At 37.0% G+C, this 23,498-nt stretch overlaps 1 protein-coding gene and 1 pseudogene across 4 annotated transcripts in view; both read left to right on the top strand.

Moving 5' to 3' along the window:
- ARB2A (ARB2 cotranscriptional regulator A) overlaps positions 1-23,498 on the top strand; it is a 383,721-nt gene that overhangs the window by 15,906 nt on the left and 344,317 nt on the right. For 3 of the 4 annotated variants that reach the window (XM_070412333.1, XM_070412330.1, XM_070412331.1), the window contains exon 2: positions 14,452-14,575. The exons of the other annotated variant lie outside the window; for it this stretch is intronic. In XM_070412333.1, the coding sequence (XP_070268434.1) occupies positions 14,470-14,575 (106 nt within the window). In that variant the 5' untranslated portion in view covers positions 14,452-14,469. The remainder of the gene's footprint in view (positions 1-14,451; positions 14,576-23,498) is intronic. 4 annotated transcript variants of the gene reach the window in all.
- LOC139008122 (small ribosomal subunit protein eS6-like) lies at positions 10,707-11,435 on the top strand (annotated as a pseudogene).

Here is a 23,498-nt window from a genome sequence, read left to right as displayed (position 1 = left end):
GTTAGAAACATCCATGAGAGAGAAACATTGATCAGCTGCCTCCTGCACACTCTCTACTGGGTATGTGCCCGCAACCAAGGTATATGCCCTTGACCGGAATTGAACCTGGGACCCTTCAGTCCACAGGCCGATGCTCTATTCACTGAGCCAAACTGGTTAGGGTGCATTACTTTTTTTTAATACCAGTTTTAAAAAACATTTACAGTTTTTCTTTTGTAATAGCTGGTACAAAAGATTTTGAGGAAATAATTTTTTTTTTCAAAATAATAGTTCCATTTCAAAACAGGCAAGGAATCAATTGAGTTTTAGCAATACCATATTTTACTGATATATAATTGTTCTGAAATTTACTCAACACTAATTCTTTAAAAAAAAATTACAGAAATATTTTGCTCACATAAAAACTGATGTATTTTATTAATTTACTTTACCTCTTTAATTTCTTTTTTAAATTTAAATTCTTTCTTGTTTAAAGTATTACATAAGTCTCCTTTTTTCCCCCCATTGACCTCTCCCTGCCGCCCACCCTCAGCACTTACTCTCCCCTGCATCTGTGTCCATTGGTTATGCTCATTTGCATGCATACAAGTCCTTCGGTTGATCTTTTACCCCCTCACCCCCTGCCTTCTTTTTTTTTTTCTTTATACTTTCTTCCTCCACTAGGGCTTATTTATCATCAGCACCCAAAATTTCTGACTAAATAGCTGGAACTGGATTCTCAACATTATGTTTGGAGAAAAAAGCCCCAAAGAACAAATTATAAAAAGCAGTGATACTAAACATTGTTATAATATTCTTTTTCTTTTAATGTTTTCTTTATTATTTAAGAACATATTGTGATAAAAAAAAGATGTTATGCAACCAGAGCCTGTGTGTGATTGTATATGCATTATATACCAGTTCAAAAGTCACCATTCTATGCAAGTTATAAACCATATCATATCTAATAATAGACAAAGATGCAAATTGACCGTACCTTCGCTACACCCACCATCGGCTAATCAGAGCAATATGCAAATTAACCGCCAACAAAGATGGTGGCTAATTTGCATATACTGCAGTGATGGCAAACCTTTTGAGCTCGGCGTGTCAGCATTTTGAAAAACCCTAACTTAACTCTGGTGCCATGTCACATATAGAAGTTTTTTGATATTTGCAACCATAGTAAAACAAAGATTTATATTTTTAATATTTATTTTATATATTTAAATGCCATTTAACAAAGAAAAATCAACCAAAAAAATGAGTTCGCGTGTCACCTCTGACATGTGTGTCATAGGTTCGCCATCACTGATATACCGGCAGGGAGCGAAGACTGAAGACACCGTAGAAGGAAGCCAAGCAATGGAGCCAAGGTAGCGGAGACGGGCGTGGTAGGAGCGGCAGAGAAGGGCGTGGTAGGAGAGGCAGAGATGGGCGACTGGCAGGGTAGGAGCGGCAGAGAAGGGCAGGGTAGGAGCAGCAGAGAAGGGCGGGGTAGGAACAGCAGAGAAGGGCAGGGGGCAATGTGAAATGAATGGCAGAGAAGGGCAGGGGGCAGTGCGAAATGAAGGAAGGCCCTGGCCAGCAGCTGGCAGCCTCTAGGGACCCTACCTGTGCACGAATTTCATGAACTGGGCCTCTAGTTATATAATAAACAACTAAATTCACCACTTCATCCAAGACTCAAAACACTATCAATAACTTGCATTGACCTGTGTGTTTCTCCCCATCTCATGGCCTTCCCACCTTTCCAAAGGTAACCACTATTCTGAAATTTTTTTTCCTCTTGATTTTTCTTATAATTTCATCACCTAAATTGTGATACTAATAAATTGTTTTAGTTTAGTTTGATTTTGAACCCTATATAAATGGTATTATACTTTATTTTGTCTTCTGAGACTTGGTTATTTATTCAGTATTGTTTTGGGAAAATTCATCCATTTTTTTTTAAATTGATTTTTTACATACAGGAAGGGAGAGGGATAGAGAGTTAGAAACATCAATGAGAGAGAAACATTGATCGGCTGCCTCCTGCATACTCTCTACTGGGGATGTGCCCACAACCAAGGTACATGCCCTTAACCAAAATTGAACCTGGGACCCTTCAGTCCACAGACCGATGCTCTATCCACAGAGCCAAACCAGTTAGGGCTCATCCATGTTTTTTAGTGCAGTTCTGATTCATTCCTTTTCACAGCTATTACTATTCATCTCTATTATAATATAGTATATATACCCTTCTACACTTAGAAACCAACCTCTTCTAGGTTTAATAGCCAGATACTAAGATGGCCCCCAGTGATCTGTGCTTCTTAATATTATGCCTTTGTGTAGACCCCCTCCCACATTGAGTAGGGTTGCTCTCTGTGTCAGTAGAGTATTGAGAAAGTGATGATGAAACTTTGGTGGCTTTCCCGGTTCTATCTATCTGGAGAAAGCCAGAAGCCATATCATGGTGATACTCAAGCAGACCTTTGAAGAAACCACTGTGGGGAGGTACTGAGGCTTCTAGCAACAATATTACCAATAATTCATCTGTATGAGTGAGCCATCTGTAGCTCCAATCAAGCCTTCAGATGATTGTAGATCTTGCCAATATCTCTTGACTATAATCTCATGAACCTGAGCCAGAACCTCCCTACTTAGCTGCTTCCAGATTTCTAATATGCAGAAACTGAGAGGTTATAAATGTTTATTGTTTTTGGCAAATATATTTTGAGGTAACCTGTTATGCAACTATAAATAATAAATAAACTGGCTTTTTAATGATGTGAACATTTTTATATCTGTCTCCAGATGTATATGTACAAGACCGGGTAGTGGACCTAGATGTGAGATTGTTGGGTTGAAGATTATAAAAATGTTTAACTTAGAGATCTCATGCCAATTTTTCCAAAGTGGTTGTACTAATTTATATTTTGATGAGCAATGTGAATTAGAATCTCCATTCTACTCCATTCTTCTTAACTTTTGGCATTGTCAGGCTCTTTAATCTTGTCTAGTCTGGTGAGTGTAAAATAATATCTCATTATAGTTGTATTCCCTGCCCCAACATTAAAACAGTAGTCTCCTATATTTTCTCCTAAAAAGTTGTGATTTTCACATTTATGCCCTTAATCCATCCCACTGCTATCACCGTGTAATGTCAGTATAATGGAGAGAGGTACTAGTAGGTATTTAATTTTTTTCCTATGTAGTTAAGCAGTTGTCCCAGTTATTGAAAAGTCCTTCTTTTTCCCCCAGTGATATGTCAGTGTTGTCTGTGTCATATTAATCTGCTATGTAGATTTGTTTTGGAGTTTCATTCTCTTCTATTGATCAGTTTGTTTATTCCAATACTAATGACATAGTGTCTTAATTATTGGCAAGTCTTCCTATCATATTATTTTTCTTTAGGAGTGTCTTAGCTATTCTTGGCCATTCTTCCATAACATTTTCTTAAATAGCTTTTCAAGTTTTTGTGGAAAAAAAAAAGTTGGGTTTGAGTGGAATTGCATTGACTCCATTTTATCAACTAGAGGAAATTGGTATAGTCACAGTATTGAATGTTTCTATCCATGAATGTGGTATATCTCTTTATGTATTTATGCATCTTTAATGTCTTTGAGTAACATTTTATCATATTCTGCTTATAGGTTTAACTTATCTTTTTGTTAGATTTATTCTTACTATGTAAATTTTATTTTTTGTTATTATAAATTGTCCTTTTAAAAACCTGTTTTATGACTTATAGTTGTTGGTATTTATAAAACGCTTCATTATAAATACACTAAATTCTCTTTTTATTCCTAATAATGTAGTTAGAGACTTTTCTTATTTTTTTGATTCTAGAAAATCTTGTTTGTTCATTTTTCTTGTTTTGTTGTTGATATTGTTTTAGATAGTCATATCATCTGCAAATAATAACTTTGTTCTCCTATTTTCAATTTTTATACATTTTAATTTATTTTTCCGTATCTTATACTGGCTTTAACCTCCAAAACAACTTTGACTAGAAGTGGTAATAGTAAAGTGATAACGATGGGCATTTTTATCGTACCTGATTTTAAAGAGAATCTTTTTAATAAATTACCAAGAAGAGTTGTTTTACTGTATTTTTTTTGAACCCTCTATCATGACTTCTTTTCCAAAAATGAGTATCAAAGTTGAGTATCATTTTTTATCAAATACTTTTCCTGCAGATATGGACATTATTATGTGGTTTTTTTCCTTTATGCTAATTTAATTTGTAAAAATTTTAATATTTTGTAATGTACTACTTTCTGAGTTTATTTTCAACAAATGGGTCTCTCTGGGGACTTTAATATTTGAAGTGAAGTCTAGTTGTAAAATACTTGACTCATGGCCATAGGAAGGGAATCTACCACCGTGTGCTTATGTAGACAGTAGTAATGAGAGCTATTTGGCATAGTGTGTTTAAGCACAGATCTAGTAACATAAATGGCTTAATGTTTCACAAAGTGTCCTTATGCTGACAATTGCAGTGCCACAGAGTTAATTTCCTGTAATTAATCGTTTGGCTAAGTGATGGTTGTCTTCTATGGTGAAAAACTATTTTGTGGGCCAGGAGGGTTCAGAGCTCTTTGCTTTTGAAATAAGAGATTTTGCTGTCTCAAATCTTTTGTTAATTTAGGTAAGGTATGAATTGTGTGTATTGTTTTCTGAATAAAGTAAATAACCACTGTAACTAATATGGTAGCTTAAACAGTTTGCTTGACGTTTCAGATTCCTAATTCTCTCATTTTAACATCAGATAATTGCACTATCACAGCAATACAGAGCCTCCTCAAATCTTTCTGAGTTCATCTCCTGTTATTCCCAGGATGTGGATATTGTTGAAATATGGTACAAACATGAAATTCTATAAAGCGCTATCTTTTCATGAAGAATTGGGAAATTCTAGAAACCAAAAAGAAATTCATTCTGTAGGCACTTAAATAACATTCTCAGTTGTTAACATATTTAGGTAAAGTCAGGCTCCACAGAGATTTTCCCCTTAAATAAACAATGAGTGCACTGTCAGTAAACATTGGATATGAGTGGAGCTTAAATGACTTATGTGCAATATACTGTGGTCTTCATAAAGCTTAACTTTGCCATTAAACTTTATTGCTGGTGTTACTAGTATAACTTTCTGGGCTTAAGAGTAAATTGCTTGATTATATGCTCAAGTTTTTCTTCATTTTTTTTTCTATAGTAAATGGTAAGTTTCTCACTTTAAACTAATAAGTACAATGTGTGGCATCAGTTGAAATAATCAAAATACTAATAATAAAGCAGTTATTGCATATTTCAACCCTTATAAGAAATTAGGTAAAAGTGGGTACTATTAGATGGAATGTGGCCAAGGAATTAACTAAATTGTGACCAAATGAATCAGTGCTTCTGACCAGATCTTTATTGGAAGATGTACTATATAAGTGATAATGACAGGCCAGGGAGGCAAATTACCATAGACACAGAACCCCTGAACTAGAATTCTAACCTGTTCTAGTTCAATGCAAAGAACTAGAACAGGTTAGAGTTGAACTCTTTGATTTTCAAAACTTTACATATAATGTTCACCTTGTATCTCCAGGAAATAATGTGTTTTCCCCTATTGTCGAGGTAGAACAAGCCTAGGTAGTTGCCAGCCTAGCTCTGGTGAGAGGGATGGTAGGGACATTTGGAGAGAGAAGTTCTTTAAGTGAGTCTGCCTGAAACAGCTTATTGTAACTATTTCATGGAAGGAAAAGAGAAGAGTTAGTGAGATGGTCAAGCCTCCTCCCTTTTGAGATTGTGCCTTGACCTTTAGCATTATAGCTATAGAGATGGTGAGAGAGTGCCATTTAATACAGAGAGGGACACTACAATGCAAATGTATCTCTAGGATTACTGGATTCATCACTTAAGAAAGAAACCATTCTATTTTCTGGCAATTATGAACATTTGCTTATAAGTTTTGGTGTGGACATGTGTTTTCATTTCACTGGTATATATACCTAGATGTGGAATTACTGGATCACATGGTAAATCTATGTATAACATTTTGAGGAGCTGCCAAACTGTTTTCTAAACTGGCTGCACCAGTTTACATTCCCACTAACGTTGTATGAGGCTTCCAGTTTCTCCATATTCTTACAGACACTTGTTACTGTCTTTCATGTTTATAGCTATGCTGTAGGGTATGATAACATCTTTGATTTGCATTTTCCTAGCAACTAATGATATTGAACGTATCTCTTTGCACATTTTCATATCTTCTTTGGTGAAATGTGTTTCCATATCTTTTGTCCATTTTTTAAACTAGGTTATTTGTCTTTTTATTGTGAAGTTGTCAGTTATTTTGGAGACATTTTGTCTCTTAACATGAGAAGGATTTTTGTTTAACTTTCAGAAATAAAAAGCATTTAGAAAATCATAGTTTAGATTTTTCAGAAGCAGTTGCTGAGACAAAATTTGGGGTGGATGATGTTTATTAGAGATGGACACTTGGGAAAAAGAAAGAGGACAATAGGATGGTCAGAGAGAAAAGTTGATCTTATTGCAGGCCTGACAAACCTCTGCCAACCTGTTGGCAGTGAGCTCTGGAGCTAATGATGCCTTGCAGGGTTGTCCTGCATCAGGCGAAATGGCTGGGCCTTCACATTGCCACTTGCTTCGATCAGTGAGTGAGGGTCAGCCTGGGAATGGCATGACCTTGAATGAGGCAAGTCTGCATCTGAGGTGGACTCTGATGTGGTGAACAGCCGGAGGCTGTTTGCTGACTGCAGTCACTGCAGCTGAGCAAGTTCCTCTTGATGGGGCATCTGGAGAGCTCAACTTTGTGTCTCCCACTTGCATATTTTATTTTATTATTTTATTTTTTTAAAATAATATTTTTATTGATTTCAGAGAGGAAGAGATAAAAGCATCAATGATGAGAGGAAATCATTGATTGGCTGCCTTATGCACGCCCCCTACTGGGGATCGAGCCCGCAACCTGGGCATATGCCCTTGACCGGAATCAAACCTGGGACCCTTGAGTCCACAGACCGATGCTGTATCCACTGAGCCAAACCAGCTAGGGCCCCACTTGCATATTTTAAAATCTAGGTTAGACCTTCAGTTCACACAGGTTAGAAGAGTTGCTAATAACTATATATATGGAATGAGAAAATTGGTTGTAGGCTTTGTGAATATGCTATTACTGCTATATTATGGTATTGGATACTTTGAAATTTAAGAAGTTAGTTTCTACTTGTTCAATTTGGCCTGGAGTTATATACTATATTAGAGCCCCAGTGCATGAATTCGTGCACCAGTGGGGTCCTTTTGCCTGGCCTGCGGGATCAGGCTGAAACTGGCTCTCCAACATCCCCGGAGGGGTTCTGTATTGTGAGAGGGCACATGACAGGCCGAGGGACCCCACCCGTGCATGATCAGGACTGGGAGGGACCTGGGAGGTTGGCCAGCCCAGGAAGAACCGTGGGAGGGCTCCAGGGCATATCCAGCCTGCCTCGCTCAATCCCAGTTGGCCGAACCCCAGCAGCAAGCTAACCTACCGGTCAGAGCATCTGCCCCCTGGTGGTCAGTGCACGTCATTGCGAGTGGTTGAGCGGCCTTAGCATATCATTAGCATATTATGCTTAGATTGGTTGAATGGATGACGAGACGACCGGACACTTAGCATATTAGGCTTTTATTATCCTATATAATAAAAGGCCAGTGACCATAATGATTGGAACGACCACTTGACCAGTTGCTATGAGGTGCATTGACCACCTCTTGGTCCCTCTCCCCACCCCCCCCCTCCTGGCCCACAGGCTCTGATCACAGCATGGTGAATGGGGAACCACGGGGAACCGGGTGGGTGGCAGTGGGGCAGGATTGGGGACTGGCGAGCCGGGCGGAAGATGGCCCTGATCGCAGCCTATGCCTAGGGACCCTACCCATGCATGATTTTGTGTGCTGGGCCTCTAGTATAGAATAATATTAATTGTGTTTTATTGTTTATGTTTACCATAGAATTAGAGTGTTCTAAGTAGTTTATATGACATTTATATTTGAGCCATACAAAAGAGGCTACTATGTGTTAGACATATTCTGTTTTTCTAAAATTTTGAGTATATCTTCTTTTTGAGAATTATTTTTTCCTTATCCTTTGCTCTGCTATTTCTGTTCCATATTATGGAAATGTCATAAATGACTACTTAAATTATTTTTTCTTGGGGGAAAGGATTCCAGAACAGATAATTGTCTTAAGAATTATCTTAGCTTTGTTTAACTTCTTAACTTCACTTTTAGCATCGTCTTGCAGATATTCTAAAATCTTTGTATTTGATATTCCTTAACTGTTGACTCTTTCTTTTAGATGCTTTGGTTGCAAAGTATTGTGAGGAATGATGGGTAGTAATTTTTATTAATCTGAATTCTGAATAGCAAACCAAGTAGACTAAGAGAATTTGTTGATATAATTAGCTACCTCCAACTTGCTTAAACTTCAAATTATAATACTCACTGATAATATAAATTAGTACATGAGAATGAAAATAAAAATACTGGAGTTTTTAGTTTATCTAGTTGAAGTTGAGTAGTTTGACTCTACCAGGATGGTAGTATAGAAGGAGCTCAGAACAAAGTGTCAGAAGACCAGAGTTAGAATCCCAACCACCCCTTACCATCTAGGTTACCTTAACCAGGCTACTTAGCTTCTCAAAGCCCAGGATATGCCAACTGTGCCTTCCCTTCTTAGTTGTGCTGATGACCTAATAAGATAATGGGTATGAAAGGACTTGGTGACTTTGTGGCCAACATGTGCGTTTAGGAGATAGTTGGGAACAGTGTTCTTTGGACATAACTTTAATATAAATGACGATGGAACTCATATACTTGAACCTTTTCCAAACATACATTTCATGAGTGGAAAGGAATTTAAACAAATTATATCATAACTAATTTAAATTTAATTACATTTATCTTCAATATAATCTTGGAACCCTGTCAACTCAATAGGCATTTATTATGGGACTTTATTATTTGTTCATTAAATTCATCCAAATGATGCACACTAAGAGTCTCTCACTCCTGTAAACTGGGCTGATTGGGACGTCCTTAGATGAGCACAAATTAACTGAAGCCCAGTTAGTTTTGATTTATGTGGATTACAAATATTTGTAAAGGAATTTATGGTTTGCACAATGTTTTTATATACATTCTTTCATGTAATCTTCATAATCGCTCTATAAAAGGGAAGTATGTTTTGTTGTTGTTGTTCCCATTACTTAGGTTAGAAGTTGTGACTTTCTCAAAGTCATTCACCTACCAGATGGTAAAATTGAAATTAAAAAAAACAACAACACTTTTTTTTTCCCTTTCATTTCAAACATACTATATCAAATTGCTTTGGAAACTAAGGAATTATTTTAGATAGGCTTGGATTGGAACCAGGTATTCCTATTCTGAGCCAAATCTCAATCTAAACATAGATTATATTCGCTATAGAAGCTACTGTTTTCTATGCACCAAAAGCCCATTTTACCCTGGCCTTTTTCTTCCAGGTCTGTTCTAGCCTGATTCCCTTATTCTCCAGCCTTTTCCCCAGTGTCCACATGTCTGTACACACACACACACACACACACACACACACACACTTACTCACTCCAAAACATATATTTTTGCACTGGAGCCTCAGAACTATAAGCTATAATAATATATACACAATATAAATACTAATCCTGGGAGCATTCTGAGCTAACCTTTGCTGATGACAAGCTTTTGAGTAACCTGGATATTTGGATGAGTCTTTTGGTTCCTCACAATCCAGTACCGATTCACATATTGTACTTTTAATTGCAAGTAGGCTATTGTGAACTGGACTTCCAGAATCTGACTTAGTGAACAAAGACTCTTTGGGACCAAACCAACTCCAGGAGTTCCAGAAATTAACCCAGTTTTACTTCTCTTGTGATATATTTTGCACATTCATCATTGCTTTTACAATGTGAGGTGGAAAGGCCTTCTCTTGCAAAAATTATCTATATCTAGTTCCATTTATATTTGCATAAAAGCAAACAGACCTAAAACTAAGGCTTCTGTGTATCTTTCTGTACATTTTATAAGTGCTCAGGCCATATTTTGAGCAAACAGGGCAATAAGAAATATTCTACTGTTTCATGTTTTGAAATATTGACTAGATAAAGATTACACATGACAAGTTACTTACAGCTTTATTTATATGTACTCGGATTCTCTGTTGGAATCATAGAAGGGAAGAAGATATGATAATTGCTTTGTGTAGTTCACAGAATGAAATCCCAAACTGAGGTGTTTTGAATCTAGTTTATACTGTAACATTTCTAGGAGACCATATTTAAACAGCAGTGGTTATCATGAAGTATACAACATGTCAGCTGTGTCCCAATTCATATCAGTAAAAACCTTCCACCACTTTATTCCCTATAACCTAACCTCCATCAGATAATACTAAATAAACTATGTCGAGTGCACATATTAATACATATCAAATGTATCAAACAGCTTCCAGGCTGCATTTTCAGTAGTGTTTATCTGTCGTCATGCAGGTTATAGCTCTGAATTTTTATTAGGAAAACGAAATTGAGGATTTTAAATGTCCCTGATTTAATTTCACCAGCTGTGCCACAGCCATGGATAATAACTGGAGAGGGTAAAAATATAACATTAAATAAGAAAGCAACAGAGCTCTTCTTTTTCGTGGTGCTTCGGAGGCTGTTGGCTGCTTCAGGATGAAGCCCAACATCTCTTTCCCAGCCACTGGCTGCTAGAAACTCATTGAAGTGGGCAATGAACGCAAACTTGGTACCTTTTATGTGAAGCGTATGGCCACAGAAGTTGCAGCTGATTCTCTGGGTGAAGAATTGAAAGGGTTATGTGGTTCCTATCAGTGGTGGGAACGACAAACGAGATTTCCCCATGAAGTAGGGTGTCTTGACTCATGGCCGAGTATACCTGCTGCTGAGTAAGGGGCACTTCTGTTACAGACCAAGCAGAACTGGAGAGAGAAGACGCAAATCTGTTCAGGGTTGCATTGTGGATGCCAATCTCAGTGTTCACAACTTGGTCATTGTAAAAAAAGGGGAGAAAGATATTCCTGGTCTCACTGTGCCTCGTCGCCTGGGGGCCCAAAAGAGCCAGCAGAATCCGCAAACTTTTCAATCTCTCTAAAGAAGATGATGTCCACAAATATGTTGTGAGAAAGCCTCAAGAAACTTAGGATTAAAGCACCTAAGATTCAGAGTCTTGTTACTCCATGTGTTCTGCAACACAAATACAGGTGTATTGCTCTGAAGAAACAATGTACTAAGAAAAACAAGGAAGAGACGGCAGAATATGCTAAACTTTTGGCTAAGAGAATGAAGGAGGCCAAAGAAAAACGCCAGGAACAGATTGCAAAGAGACATAGACTGTCTTTTCTGAGAGTTTCTACCTCTAAATCTTAGTCCAGTAAAAAATGAGATTTTTTAACTAACAAATAAAGGAGAGCAAATATCAAAAACAGAGAGAGAGAGAAAGAGAGAGATCAACAGGCAAGTGGCTTTTGCTTCATACTTAGCTGCTTTGCATCTGCTGCTATAAGGTTTTGGGTCTCAAGTAGTAATTAGTCTCGTAACTTATGTATCATCACTTCAATGAGTTGCGGCATGTATTTTTAGTTATTCTCCTGTTGAATAAGAATATAATTGTTAGTTGATGTTTAATCTTGGGAATCTTGAAAATATTCTTTAAAATGTGACTCTTTCCCCTCCTCTATCTTTTACAAATATCCATTGAGCTCCAAATATGCCAGACATTGTGCTAGGGACAGACATTGTGCTAGGGACCTGACCTCATGGAGATCAAAGTCTACAGGGGGAGTGTGTTAGTCAACATTGCGGAGTATTTAGAGCTTTAAAAAAGCCTTATTGAGATATAATCGACATATGGCATTGTGTAAGTTTAAGGTTCACAATATGCTGATTTCATGGCACTATATTTGCAAAATGATTAGCACAATAAGGTTAATTAACACATCCCTCACCTAACATAGTTACCTTTGTGTGTGGTGAAAACTTCTAAGATCTACTCTCTTTCAAGTATATAATACAGTATTGTTAACTATAGTCACCATGATGTCCATAGCTCCCCAGAACTCTAAAATATGAATCTTGAAAAGGACCTAGCACCAAAAATATTTTATAATTTCACTTTTGTTTAAATGGTCACAATGAAATAATTGTATAACTTGTTCTGTTTAGAAATCAGGCATGTTGAGGCTAATGAAAAATAACTGAACAGTTTATATTTAGAAGAAATACTGAATTAGCAGAGTGATAGAGTAAAAATGCAAGAAGTCCTTTGTAGATAGTTAATTTAGTTATGGAAATGCTAGCAAAGAGCACTATGTAGAATCTCTCATTATGAACATTTCTCTTTAATTTGTATAATAAGGACTCAGTGGTGAAATGTACACAGACTTGTGGAAATTTTAACTGATAAGACTAACTCTCGGATATAAATAGTCCTTACAATATTGCTTTTTTATAATAATGTTTAACTATAAGTCTAAGTCTTAAATATTTTACTTGTGGTTATTTGGCAGTTTGATTTGGCAGCTAGAGAGTAAGTCCCCACTTGGGCCATGGCCATGTCTTATTTGATTAACCATTTGCAACCTCATATCTTGTAAATTGCCCATTGTATAGACTAAGATATGTTCCTTAAGAAAATATAGACACATTTTATTCATGTAGAACTTACAGAATTTTACTTCCATATTAAGCAGAAAAATACTTCCATATTAAGTAAAAAAATGTTCTCAGTCAAAAATAGTCTTACATTCATTCTAGTTATTGCTACACTCTGCTGACTGTGAAAATGACTCAGTTTTTAAAGGTAATTATAAAATGTACCTTTGAACAGAAATGGGGGTTTGCTTAGTGGTAGCAAATCAGTTGGGTTCTTCAACCAGAGGAATATTCAGTCTTATTGTCGTGAATGTAGTTTTTATATGATTTCTTTAACAGTTATGGAACGACTAAATTAGTTTAATTTTTCCATTGTATGTGTTGCAGTTTTTTCTTTTAATTTAGGGATAGTGCGTTGTTGTTTTATACTCTTCATTGGAAAGCCATCTATTTATAGTTTAAGTGCAGAATTAGACTTTGATAAATCATAATTTCATATTATTATTGTTCACTGGGCTGCCATTTGTAGATTATGGTTTCCAGACATTGAATGTAACGGTTTCATTTTTAAAAAATTAAATTTATTGAGGTAACAAGATTAACCAAATTTATTGCTTAATAAGATAATATAGTTTTCAAGTGTTGATTTCTATGACACATAATCTGTATATTCCATTGTGTGCCCACCACCCAAAGTCAAATCATCTTCCATCACCATATATTTGGTCTCCTTTTCTCTTTCCTACCTACCCTCTTAACCCCCTTCCTTCTGGTAACCACCATTCTATTGTCCGTCTATGAGTTTCAGTTTTATATCCCACATATGAGTGAAATCATATGGTTCTTAACCTTTTCTGACTGACTTATTTTGCTTAGCCAGTGGTTGGCAAATTGTGGCTCGGCAAACTGTGGCTCGCGAGCCACATGTGGCTCTTTAGCCCCTTGAGTGTGGCTCTTCCACAAAATACCGACTTCTGCGCATGGGCCACAAAGTTTCAATCTCACTGTATGTGCACGCCTGCACGTGGTATTTTGTGGAAGAGCCACACTCAAGGGGCCAAAGAGACGCATGTGGCTCGCGAGCCACGGTTTGCCGACCACTGGCTTAGCCTAATATTTTCAAGGTCCATTCATGTTGCAAATGGCAGTATTTCGTCTTTTCTTATGGTTGAGTAGTACTCCAATGTATATATGTACCACATCTTCTTTATCCATACCTCTATCGCAGGACACTTTAGTTGTTTCCATAGTTTCATTTTTAAAAGGCCTATTTTTTTTCCTTTAGAGTTGTTTTTTAATTACATTAGATTGAAATTATAACTACTTTTTGTATTTATATATTTTTCTCCTTCTGACTGTCTGCATGTTCCAGGAGAAGACATTCTAACCTTATAGATAGCATATGTTTACAATTTATCTTAAAAGAGTTACAGTTTTTGAAACTACTTGGAGATATTTTTAAATTAGATGATAAAGAACTAAAACTAAATAGTAAGTTTAGCTAAGTTCAATTCAGCAACATTAGGTATCTGTATGTACTATCAGATATTATGTTTTGTGACATCATAGATATAATGATGAAAAAACTTGATACCTCTGTCTTGGTGCTTGTAATCTTTTAGCTGACCTAGACAAATATATAAGTAACTACAGTGCAAGGCAGCCTTTGATGAGTATTGTAGTATAGACATCAACAAAGTACTGTGGAAAATTAGGATAGATTAATCTTGACTGGGAGGATCAAGGAAGTTCTCATGGAGTAGGCAGGATTGAGTAGAGCTTAATTTATTGCTTTCATTCATTCTAGACTGTCTTCTGAAGATTGATGTCTATTTCCTTGAGCTCTTTAATTTTGTGCCCAATTTGGATAAGCATGGCACAAATCCAGCAGGGAGGTCCAGATGAAAAAGAAAAGACTACAGCACTGAAAGGTACATACTTAAATTGCTTTTTTAGGATATTTTCATTGTGCCTGATGAAGGTATAGGAATATTTAGGTGACCTGCTGTTTATTTCAATTCTAAAATAAAAACAGTACTTAATCTATTTGTAATTATTTGTGTCCCTACAGCAACTATCTCAGTGTCTGAGATATAGTCTGTACTCAGCAAATAAATCATAGAATCATGTAATTTTACAGCCAGAATTCTTAATGCTTTTCTTATTCAAGGCCATATAAATTTATGGTAAAAACTAACACTACAGGTAGTGCCCTTATCATATTTTTTTGTTCTCGATGTCCTACTAATTTAGGATAGTAATCTGCCTAATTCTGCATTTTATCTTTGTGGCATTGGCACTAGGGATATATTATGAGAGGCCCTTCGTGTTAACACCTCAGAAGGAATCTGCCTTAGACAATTTTTGGGATTTTTGAGTTCTAGACTTAAAAAAAATAAACCTGCTATCTAAAATAATTTTACCTCTAAAAGAAGTATTCATTATGGGCTTGTAAGTTTTCTTCATATATTTCAGTCTCACTGTCTAGTGACTTGCCCAGGATCAGATTATCTGAGTAACTTGTGCAAGGTTTCACAGTTACTTTGTTTGGTAGTAGAAAAAATATATCTTGGGTTTTCTAAATGTTGAGATGCCAACTATGCCAGCTGATAAAAGTCTCTTTTACTTGATTCAGCATGGAGTCTATCTGGTCTTCAAGATGCTATGTAGGAGATGCCCCCGCTGAATATGTACCAGACTTTCTTGGCTTTGGCCCCTTCTCTGAGCTGCTGTCCTACCCTGCAATGCTGGCCTGGATGATAAAGATACCTCAAGAACCTTTTTTACTGCCTTCTTTTATCTCTTTTCATGAAATCCTAAAGCATACATAAGATAAAGCAACCAGTTGACTCACCTTGTCCCTGCTTTTAATGCAAATGATCTATCAAAGGGCTGGTGTAACTAGCTCTTATCTACAAAAATGGCAAATGGCTTTCCATTGCTTTCTCCTCACAATTGTGAAGTCTTTGATTAGGATGATAAAGAATGGACAGATTCTGGTTATGTTTTGAAGGAAGAGATGACATGACAGAATTTGTTGTTGGATTAGACATGAGATGTAAAAAAACAAAGATAACTTTGTAGCCTCTTGGCCTAAATAGCTTTAAGATAGGTGCTATTAATTATATTAAGAAAATTGGAAAAAGCTGGTTGCAGTGAAAGTGGTTGTAATGGGAAATAAGAGTTAGCTTTTATATATATTAAACTAAGATGCCCCTTAAACATGAAGGTGGAGAAGTTGAGTGTGGAGTATGGGAGAGCATGTGGTTTAGAATAATAGTTTTGGGAATCATTAATGTAGAGATAATATTTAAAGTTATGATCATGATTGACATCACCAAGAATGTCAGTGTAGCCAGAAAAGAGAACACATCTGAAGATTCAGTCCTGGGGCATCTCAACCTTAGGGTCAGGGAGATAAGGAGGAACCCACTAAAGAGGCTGAAAATGAATCTCTAGCGAGATAGGCTCAGAACCAGGAGCAAGAGAGAGGTCCTGAACCTTAAGTGAAGATTATGGGAATCATTAATTTAGTCATGATGATGAGTCAGGCTAGGTGAGGACTGAGAATACTAGTATACTTTTGGATTTGACAGTGTGGACATCATTGGTAATCTTCACAAAAAGCTGTTTCAGTGATTTGTTGAAAATGAAAGCATATTAGAGAATCTGTGTAGAGAATTGGAAGAGAGGAATTGGAGACAGCTGTAGTCAACCCTCTGGAAGGTTTGACTGCATGCTTGTATGCTTTGGGAATGATCAGTACACTCAGAAAAATAGATTTCCTGGGTTTCCACATAGATAGATTTTGAGCATCTTCAACCTTACATTGTAATGTGAAAATTTGGTGTTCCAATTTATACTTACACAAGCAGTATATATAGGCAGCCATCTTGTGAGGGTGTGAGGGTTAATTTGCATATCACCTCTTTATTATATAGGATACTTAAGTTTTAATTCTTTAGAATGATTATAAATTGTGTTGCGTTTTTAATTTCAGTTGCCACATGTTTACTGATAGTTTATGGAAATATAATTAAGTTTTGTGTGTTGATATTATATCCTATGACTTTGCTGATGTCACTTAGTTCTATGAGTTGTTTTGGTAGATTCCTTGGGCTTTTCTTTGTCATTTACAATTTGGACAGTTTTATTTCTTTCTTGCCAATCTATATGTCTTTTATTTTGTTTTTTGCTTTTTTGTGCTGGCTAGGACTTCCACTACTATTTTGAGTAAGAATGGTCAGAGTGGACATTTTTTTTTCATAGACTAGTGGTAATAGTGAGTGGTGCCACTCCCATTGTTCACCCTTAATTTCTAGACCTATGAATACTGGCTATAATGGGTGGCTGGGGAAATAGAATGACTAGTGTCTACAGAATAGATCACTCTAACCAGTTAATTTTTAAAATATTTTATTGAACATTCACTTTGGAAAGAAATATCTTTAAATTTGTTGCCCATTCAGAGATGTCTGTTCACATACCTCTTCTCCATATTTCCTTGTCACCAATTTTCCAATCATGTTCATTCCAAGTTCCCTGACCATCCAGCCAAACCATTGGCCACAGAATATGAATCAATATATAACCACATGTCTGGCCATATCTTTTTCCAAGCAAACTAAAAGCCAGGTGCACAGCTCTCAGTTCTGCTCATTGGGAGGATTTCCCTTCATCACTGTCCTTCAGGGATGCGTTAGAAAGGGGCTCTAGTGTTTCAGCTGTCCACTTTTGAGTGGTGCTTGAATATCCTACAGAACTACCTATAAACCAGACCTGAGTTTGGGTAGGAAGCCAGTTGATGGTAGAAACTTTCCACGAGGAATTCATGCTGATAGATAAAAGGCAGTGCAGTAGGAGTTGGTGACCATAGGCATTTGTTCACTTAGCCCATGATTAAGCATTCAGTCTCTACAAACGCCCAGTAGCAGACTACCAGCTGTTTCTTAAAAGGAGAATAGTTATCTACAGTGGATGTCACGACTTTGCCCCCAAATCCTTAAAGGCTATGCTTTGATTCTTCAAGAGGCTTCTGCCAAAGATTCCTCATCAGCCACTGACACCATTGGATCTGCTGGTTTATATGGTAGCAGAGCAGCGTACACAGTTGCAGAGCTTTCTCTTATTCTGGGCACCACTCAAAAGTAGCAACATTTTGGCTAAATGGACCAGGGTAACACAGCCAATGAGGACTATGTTGCCTCCAGCGTCCAAAGATACCGGTTAGGCATTGTGCCTCTTTTTTATTTGTAGGAAAAGCCAGTTGCAACAACTTATCCTTCACTTTAGCAGAGATATGTTGACATGACTCACATTATCACCCGCATCATTGGACCCCTAGAAATTAGACTGGAATAGAAAGCCCCTGAATTTTTGTCAGATTTATTTCTCACCCTCTGACACGCAAATGTCTTGTCAGTAACTCTAGATTGTTACTTCTTGCTTACTAGGTCCAATCAGTATAATGGCATTAATGTATTGGACCAGAGTGATAATCATATTGAAGGGAAAGGTGATCAAGATCAAGCAAACTAAATTATGACTTACAATTGGAGAGTCAATATATCCCTGAGGTAGGACAGCAAAGGTATGTTGTTGGCCTTGCCAACTGAAAGCAAACAGTTTCTAGTGGGTGTTATTGACAGAGATGGAAAAAAAGGCATTTGCCAGATCAGTAGTTGCATACCAGTTCCCAGAGATGTATTAATTTGCCCAAGCAATGAAATTACATCTAGTATAGAAGCTACATTAGAAGTTACCATCAGTTTAAGCTTAACGATAATTCACTGTCATTCTCCAAGTTCCATCTGTCTTCTGGACAGTCCAGATAGGTGAATTGAATGGGGATGTGGTAGGAATCATCACCCTTGCATTCTTCAAGTCCTTGATGGTGACATTAATCTCTGAAACCTGGAAAGTCAGACTTCTTTTGGTTTAGTTTTCCTAGGTAAAGACAGATTAAGGGCTTTCACTTGGCCTTTCCTGCAATAGCCTTAATTCTACAGATCAGGGAACCAATGTGGGGATGCTGTCAAATAATGATTCTGGAACTGGGGAAATAATCACAGTGAGTTTAGGAATCCACTGTGAGATGAATCTGAGCTAAAACTCCATTAAACAGCTGTCTTCCATCAACCCCTACTCTAATGAAGAATCACAGTGACCTTTTGGGTTTCCTGGAATCAGCTTCATTTCAGAGCCAGTGTCCGTAAGTCTCTGAAAGGTCTGGTTATTTCTTTTTCCCAGTGCAGTTACCCTGGTAAAAGGCCATTGTTCCCTTTGGGGGAGGATGGGAGAAAGCTTAGCAGTGCAATTTTTGACAGTGTACCTGGGTCATTCCTTAAGGTCATTCTTTTTAAGAGGGCCTCCTCCCAAGGGGTTCTGGGTCTGTACACTGGCTTAAGTCTGGGAACTGATTATGACTGTTTTTGATTTAGGTTAGGCTTTCGTTCATTTGACCTAGAACTTTTCTGCTTATACGTATCAAGTAAGAATTTAGCAGGCTTCCTGTCTTATTTCTAGAAACAACATGCTCAACTAGCCAATGCCATAGGTCTGTGTGAGTCAGATTATTCTGATCACTGCTCTGACTCCGCTGTCCATTACGGTAACCAAGCCCAACTTGCCTCTGGTGGTAGAGTGATCCCACTTGGCTGCTGCCACCCTAGGAACCAATTACTCCCATTGCATTTATGTTTCTTAATTCATTGACTTTAGTTCCCACTGTAAGGTTTAGCATAAAAGAAGTCATCACATAGCTTTTTAAGGATGCCAGGGTTCTCACAGATTTATTTCTCATAGTACTGGTTTAAGGTATGTCTTCTGGACCTTTCCAGGGTGAGTAGATCTTCAATGATAAATCCACTTTAATATTCCTATCTCCCTAAACCTTTGAATTGCTTCCTCTACATTAAACCATAGCAAACCCACTCACTGTTGGCCAATTTTTGGCTCATGTTTAAACCAACCAATCAAACTGTTAGAGCCCTTCCTAACTCCTCAAGCTGCAGCATTAAATACAGAATCTGTGCTTGGTAAGCCTTTATATATAAATATAACCTGATTATTCCTTTCATCATTATCCAACACCCTTAATATTCATTCCCACACATGTTCCCTGGATTTCTGTTTGTATAAATTTTTGTTCTATTCAGACCTTCAATGGATCAGATCATGTTCATCCAAATAGAAGGGAGGCAATTTGCTTTACTCAATCTATAGATTCAAATGTTAATCTTATTCAGAACCACCTTCACAAACATACTCAGAATTATATTTAATCAAATATGTGGGCACCCCATGACCTAGTCAAGTTGACACATAAAATTAATCACCACACCATTTAGCTGGGGTTGTTCCCACCTTTTGGCTATTGTGAATAATGCTTCTATGAACATAATGTACAAACATTTGTTTGAGTGTCTGTTTTCAAGTCTTTTGGGTATCAAATGGTATTTTTATCCAGTTATTGCATATGCTTAGTTGAAGCTTAGAATTCTAGTTGCTGAATCATTTTAATCACCAGAGACATGTTTTAGAAAACAAAAAAAAAGTTGTGTCACATCTGATGCATGCTTAGGTTATATGGGTTTACTTGTACTGTATTTTATAGGTGATTGAAGAGATTTTCAATGTAAATGTTTTATGCTTGAATTTTACCTAATTCTGTGGAATTAGTCTCTCTGTGTAAAATACAACTATACAGTATTGGTTTCTTTTTACAAGGCAGAAAAATAGTCTGACAATTCCTTTCCAGATGAATTCAATTCAAATCAGAATTCATCATTTGATGCTTTCCAACACTGCTTTGGTTGTATGAAGAGTAGTCTGTGTTCAGGAATGCCGCTATGAGGACTACCCTGTTCTTTTAGGGTAAACCCAGTAGAGGCCCACAGGCCTCTGAGGTCTATCATGATAGCATCTGGAAGACTTCACCTTTGTGTTTCCTCAGTGTTAATGAAATAAAAAGTATATTTGCTTCTCTTGTGGACAGAGAAGTTTGAGGAATGCCTATTTATTTAGTTGTTCATTTTATCATTCAGAGGAACATTTTGAGCAAAGTAAAAGCATATTTCTATATTTATAACTATATTTATCTTTATAAGGCAATGAAGAGAGGGGAAGAATATTTTAGAGTTGATATGGCACATAGAATAAATGGTGATTTTGAAAGAGCAATAAGTTAGGTATTGGGAAATACATTTGTTTTACTAAGCCCACCTTCCTTCCTTCCTTCCTTCCTTCCTTCCTTCCTTCCTTCCTTCCTTCCTTCCTTCCTTCCTCTCTTCTTTCTTTCATCTATCTATCTATCAATCAATCAATCAAAGGCTAAAATGCTAAGTGTCCGACCGTCTGACCGGTCACTATGATGCGCACTGACCACCAGGGAGCAGTTGCTCAACACAGGAGCTGCCAAGCTGCAGTGACTTGGCAGGGGCAGTTCTCCGGTGATACACCCCAAAACCAGAGAGGAGGGAGCCCGATTCTTCGCCGGGCCGTGCGATTCCACCTTTTTCACCTTCGGCCGTGGGTTATGTTGTTGCTGGGGCACTGTCGGCCCCGAATCTGGTTTACTGCACACTTGTATTTGCATTCCACACCCTGTACAACAGCAACTTTGCAGAGTCCCCTCTCACACTCCGGGACCCCTTGGGGGATGCCGGAAAGCCAGTTTTGGCCTAATCCCTGCAGGGCAGGCTAAGGGACCCCCACCTGCTGGAGGGACCCCACTCACGCTGCAGATACTGGGGAGGGACCATGGGAGAGGTTGGCTCCAGGGCGTGTCTGGCCCATCTTGCCCAGTCCCATTCTGCTGGCAACCTTCTAATTAATTTCCTTTCAATGTGCACGAATCTATGCACCGGGTCACTAGTTAAGGTATAATTTTGGACAAGCCATTTTACTTCTGTGAGCTGAAAGACAGTGAAGATAATACGCACTACTATTTTATAAAATTGTGATGATCAACTGAGGTGAAGTAGTGAAATCTTTAAAATTATATATAGATGTTAGGTGTCATTTTAGGTTCTAACCTGATAGAGAAAATGGCTATTAGACATAATACATTTGCTTATATATTGACTGGTTTCTGTGTGCCTGCTTAAAAGGTTTCTGGGTTTTGTACTGTGGAAATGACTGTAAAGAGAAAGAATATGATTTTGTCCCCAAACCTCAACTCCTTAGAAGGAGAAAAGTGAGAATTTTGTAGCTATTCCAAGTCAATTTTTGACATTAAAAACTGTTCCATTTTACTCAGCTTTGTACAGATTACATGGTTTTCACAACTTTACTAATGAATCAGTAATTTGTCAGCATATTTCAGCTTGGTATGCATATAATGTAATATTTCAATTTTATTAGCGAGTTTGCAAATTATTTTTGTTTGCATGTTGAAGATGGTATATTTTTGAGTAAATTGAGGTTTATTTGATATAGCAGTTTGAAGAGTACCAAACACTGATTCTTTTTGCAAGTTTTTTGTTGGCTTACCTTTATGTCTTACAGAGAGACTAGAGAATTGAGGTAGACAGTTTTTTTTCTCTCTAACATATTTTGATGAGCCATACAGATGGGTTTGTTATATCCCTGTGAGAACAGAAATAAAGTGTTACTTCTGAGATACTTCTTTTATAGAAAAAGGAACTGGTTTGCTTTACTATGTATCCAAGCAACTTTTTCTCATCAGGAACTAGAGTTAGAATGAAAAATCTCAAAACTTAAACTTAAAAAAAAACCCACAACTTTCTGGAACTGAATAAATTTGAAGTTTATCTTTTTATTTTTCTGAGTTTCGATATGACTCTATGATTACTTATAGTGAGTGAGCAATTTGCCTCATCCCATAACATGAGCCAAAAAAATTGCATTAAATGCTTGCTGACACACTGATTTAGGGCTAGGGAGGGAAAACACAAGATAAGCCTAGAGCATCTTATAGTAGCAAAAAGTAAGGAAATGCTCCAAAAAACAAAAAAGATGGAATCATGTACATCAAAGAGATATGAGAGCCAGCAGAAAGAGCATGAGTGGCCAACACTATAACAATTTGAGCAACAAAGTAAATGATGTCGTATTGAATTATAACTCAAAGTATACAATAAATATCAAATAAATGATTAAATAAATATGTACATAGATGAAGAAAGACAAACTTCCGTACAAAAGAATTACAGATGATGTTTGCACATGTTCTTTACTCCAGGAGATAGAGCATAATTCCTCCTCTCCCCTTTTGAGAGTGGGCTAGACTTAGTCACTTACAAGAATAGACTGTAAAAATGGAAAAACACTGGCTTCATCGTGAAGAAGACTGGTAAAAACTACCTTAATCAGCTGATGAAGATTTACACCTCAGTGATATGATGAGAAGGGCAGTTTATCTCTGTGACATTCTTTCCAAAAACTTGTAACCCTAGTTTAGTCACAACATAATACAGACAAATTTAAATCCAGGGTCATTCTACAAAATACTTGATCAGTACTCCTTAAAACAGTCAATACCACAGAAAAGAAGCAAAGACTAAAAACAGTCACAGACCAGAGGAGATAGGGGAGACTTGATGACTAAATGTAGTGTAGTATACTGGCTGGAGTCCTGGAATAGCAGATGGACAATATGGAAAAATGATGAATAATAATAACTGGGCTTAGTTGATAGTAATGTACTAACATCGGTTTCTTCGTTTTGATAAATGTGCTGTTGTAATGTAGGATGTTAATGATAGGGAAAACTGCGCGAAGGGTATATGTATACTATCTGTATGATCTTTCAACTTTTCTGTAAATCTAAGATGATTCCAAAATAAAATGTTTATAAAAAACACCTTCCTGGCAAATTTCTTGATCATATCA

This window comes from Myotis yumanensis, unplaced genomic scaffold (genome assembly GCF_028538775.1).
Source record: "Myotis yumanensis isolate MYYU_CA2020_CCGP unplaced genomic scaffold, mMyoYum1.0.hap1 SCAF_4, whole genome shotgun sequence".
Taxonomy (NCBI): Eukaryota; Metazoa; Chordata; class Mammalia; order Chiroptera; family Vespertilionidae; genus Myotis; species Myotis yumanensis.
This window is presented reverse-complemented; position numbering and strand designations above follow the sequence as displayed.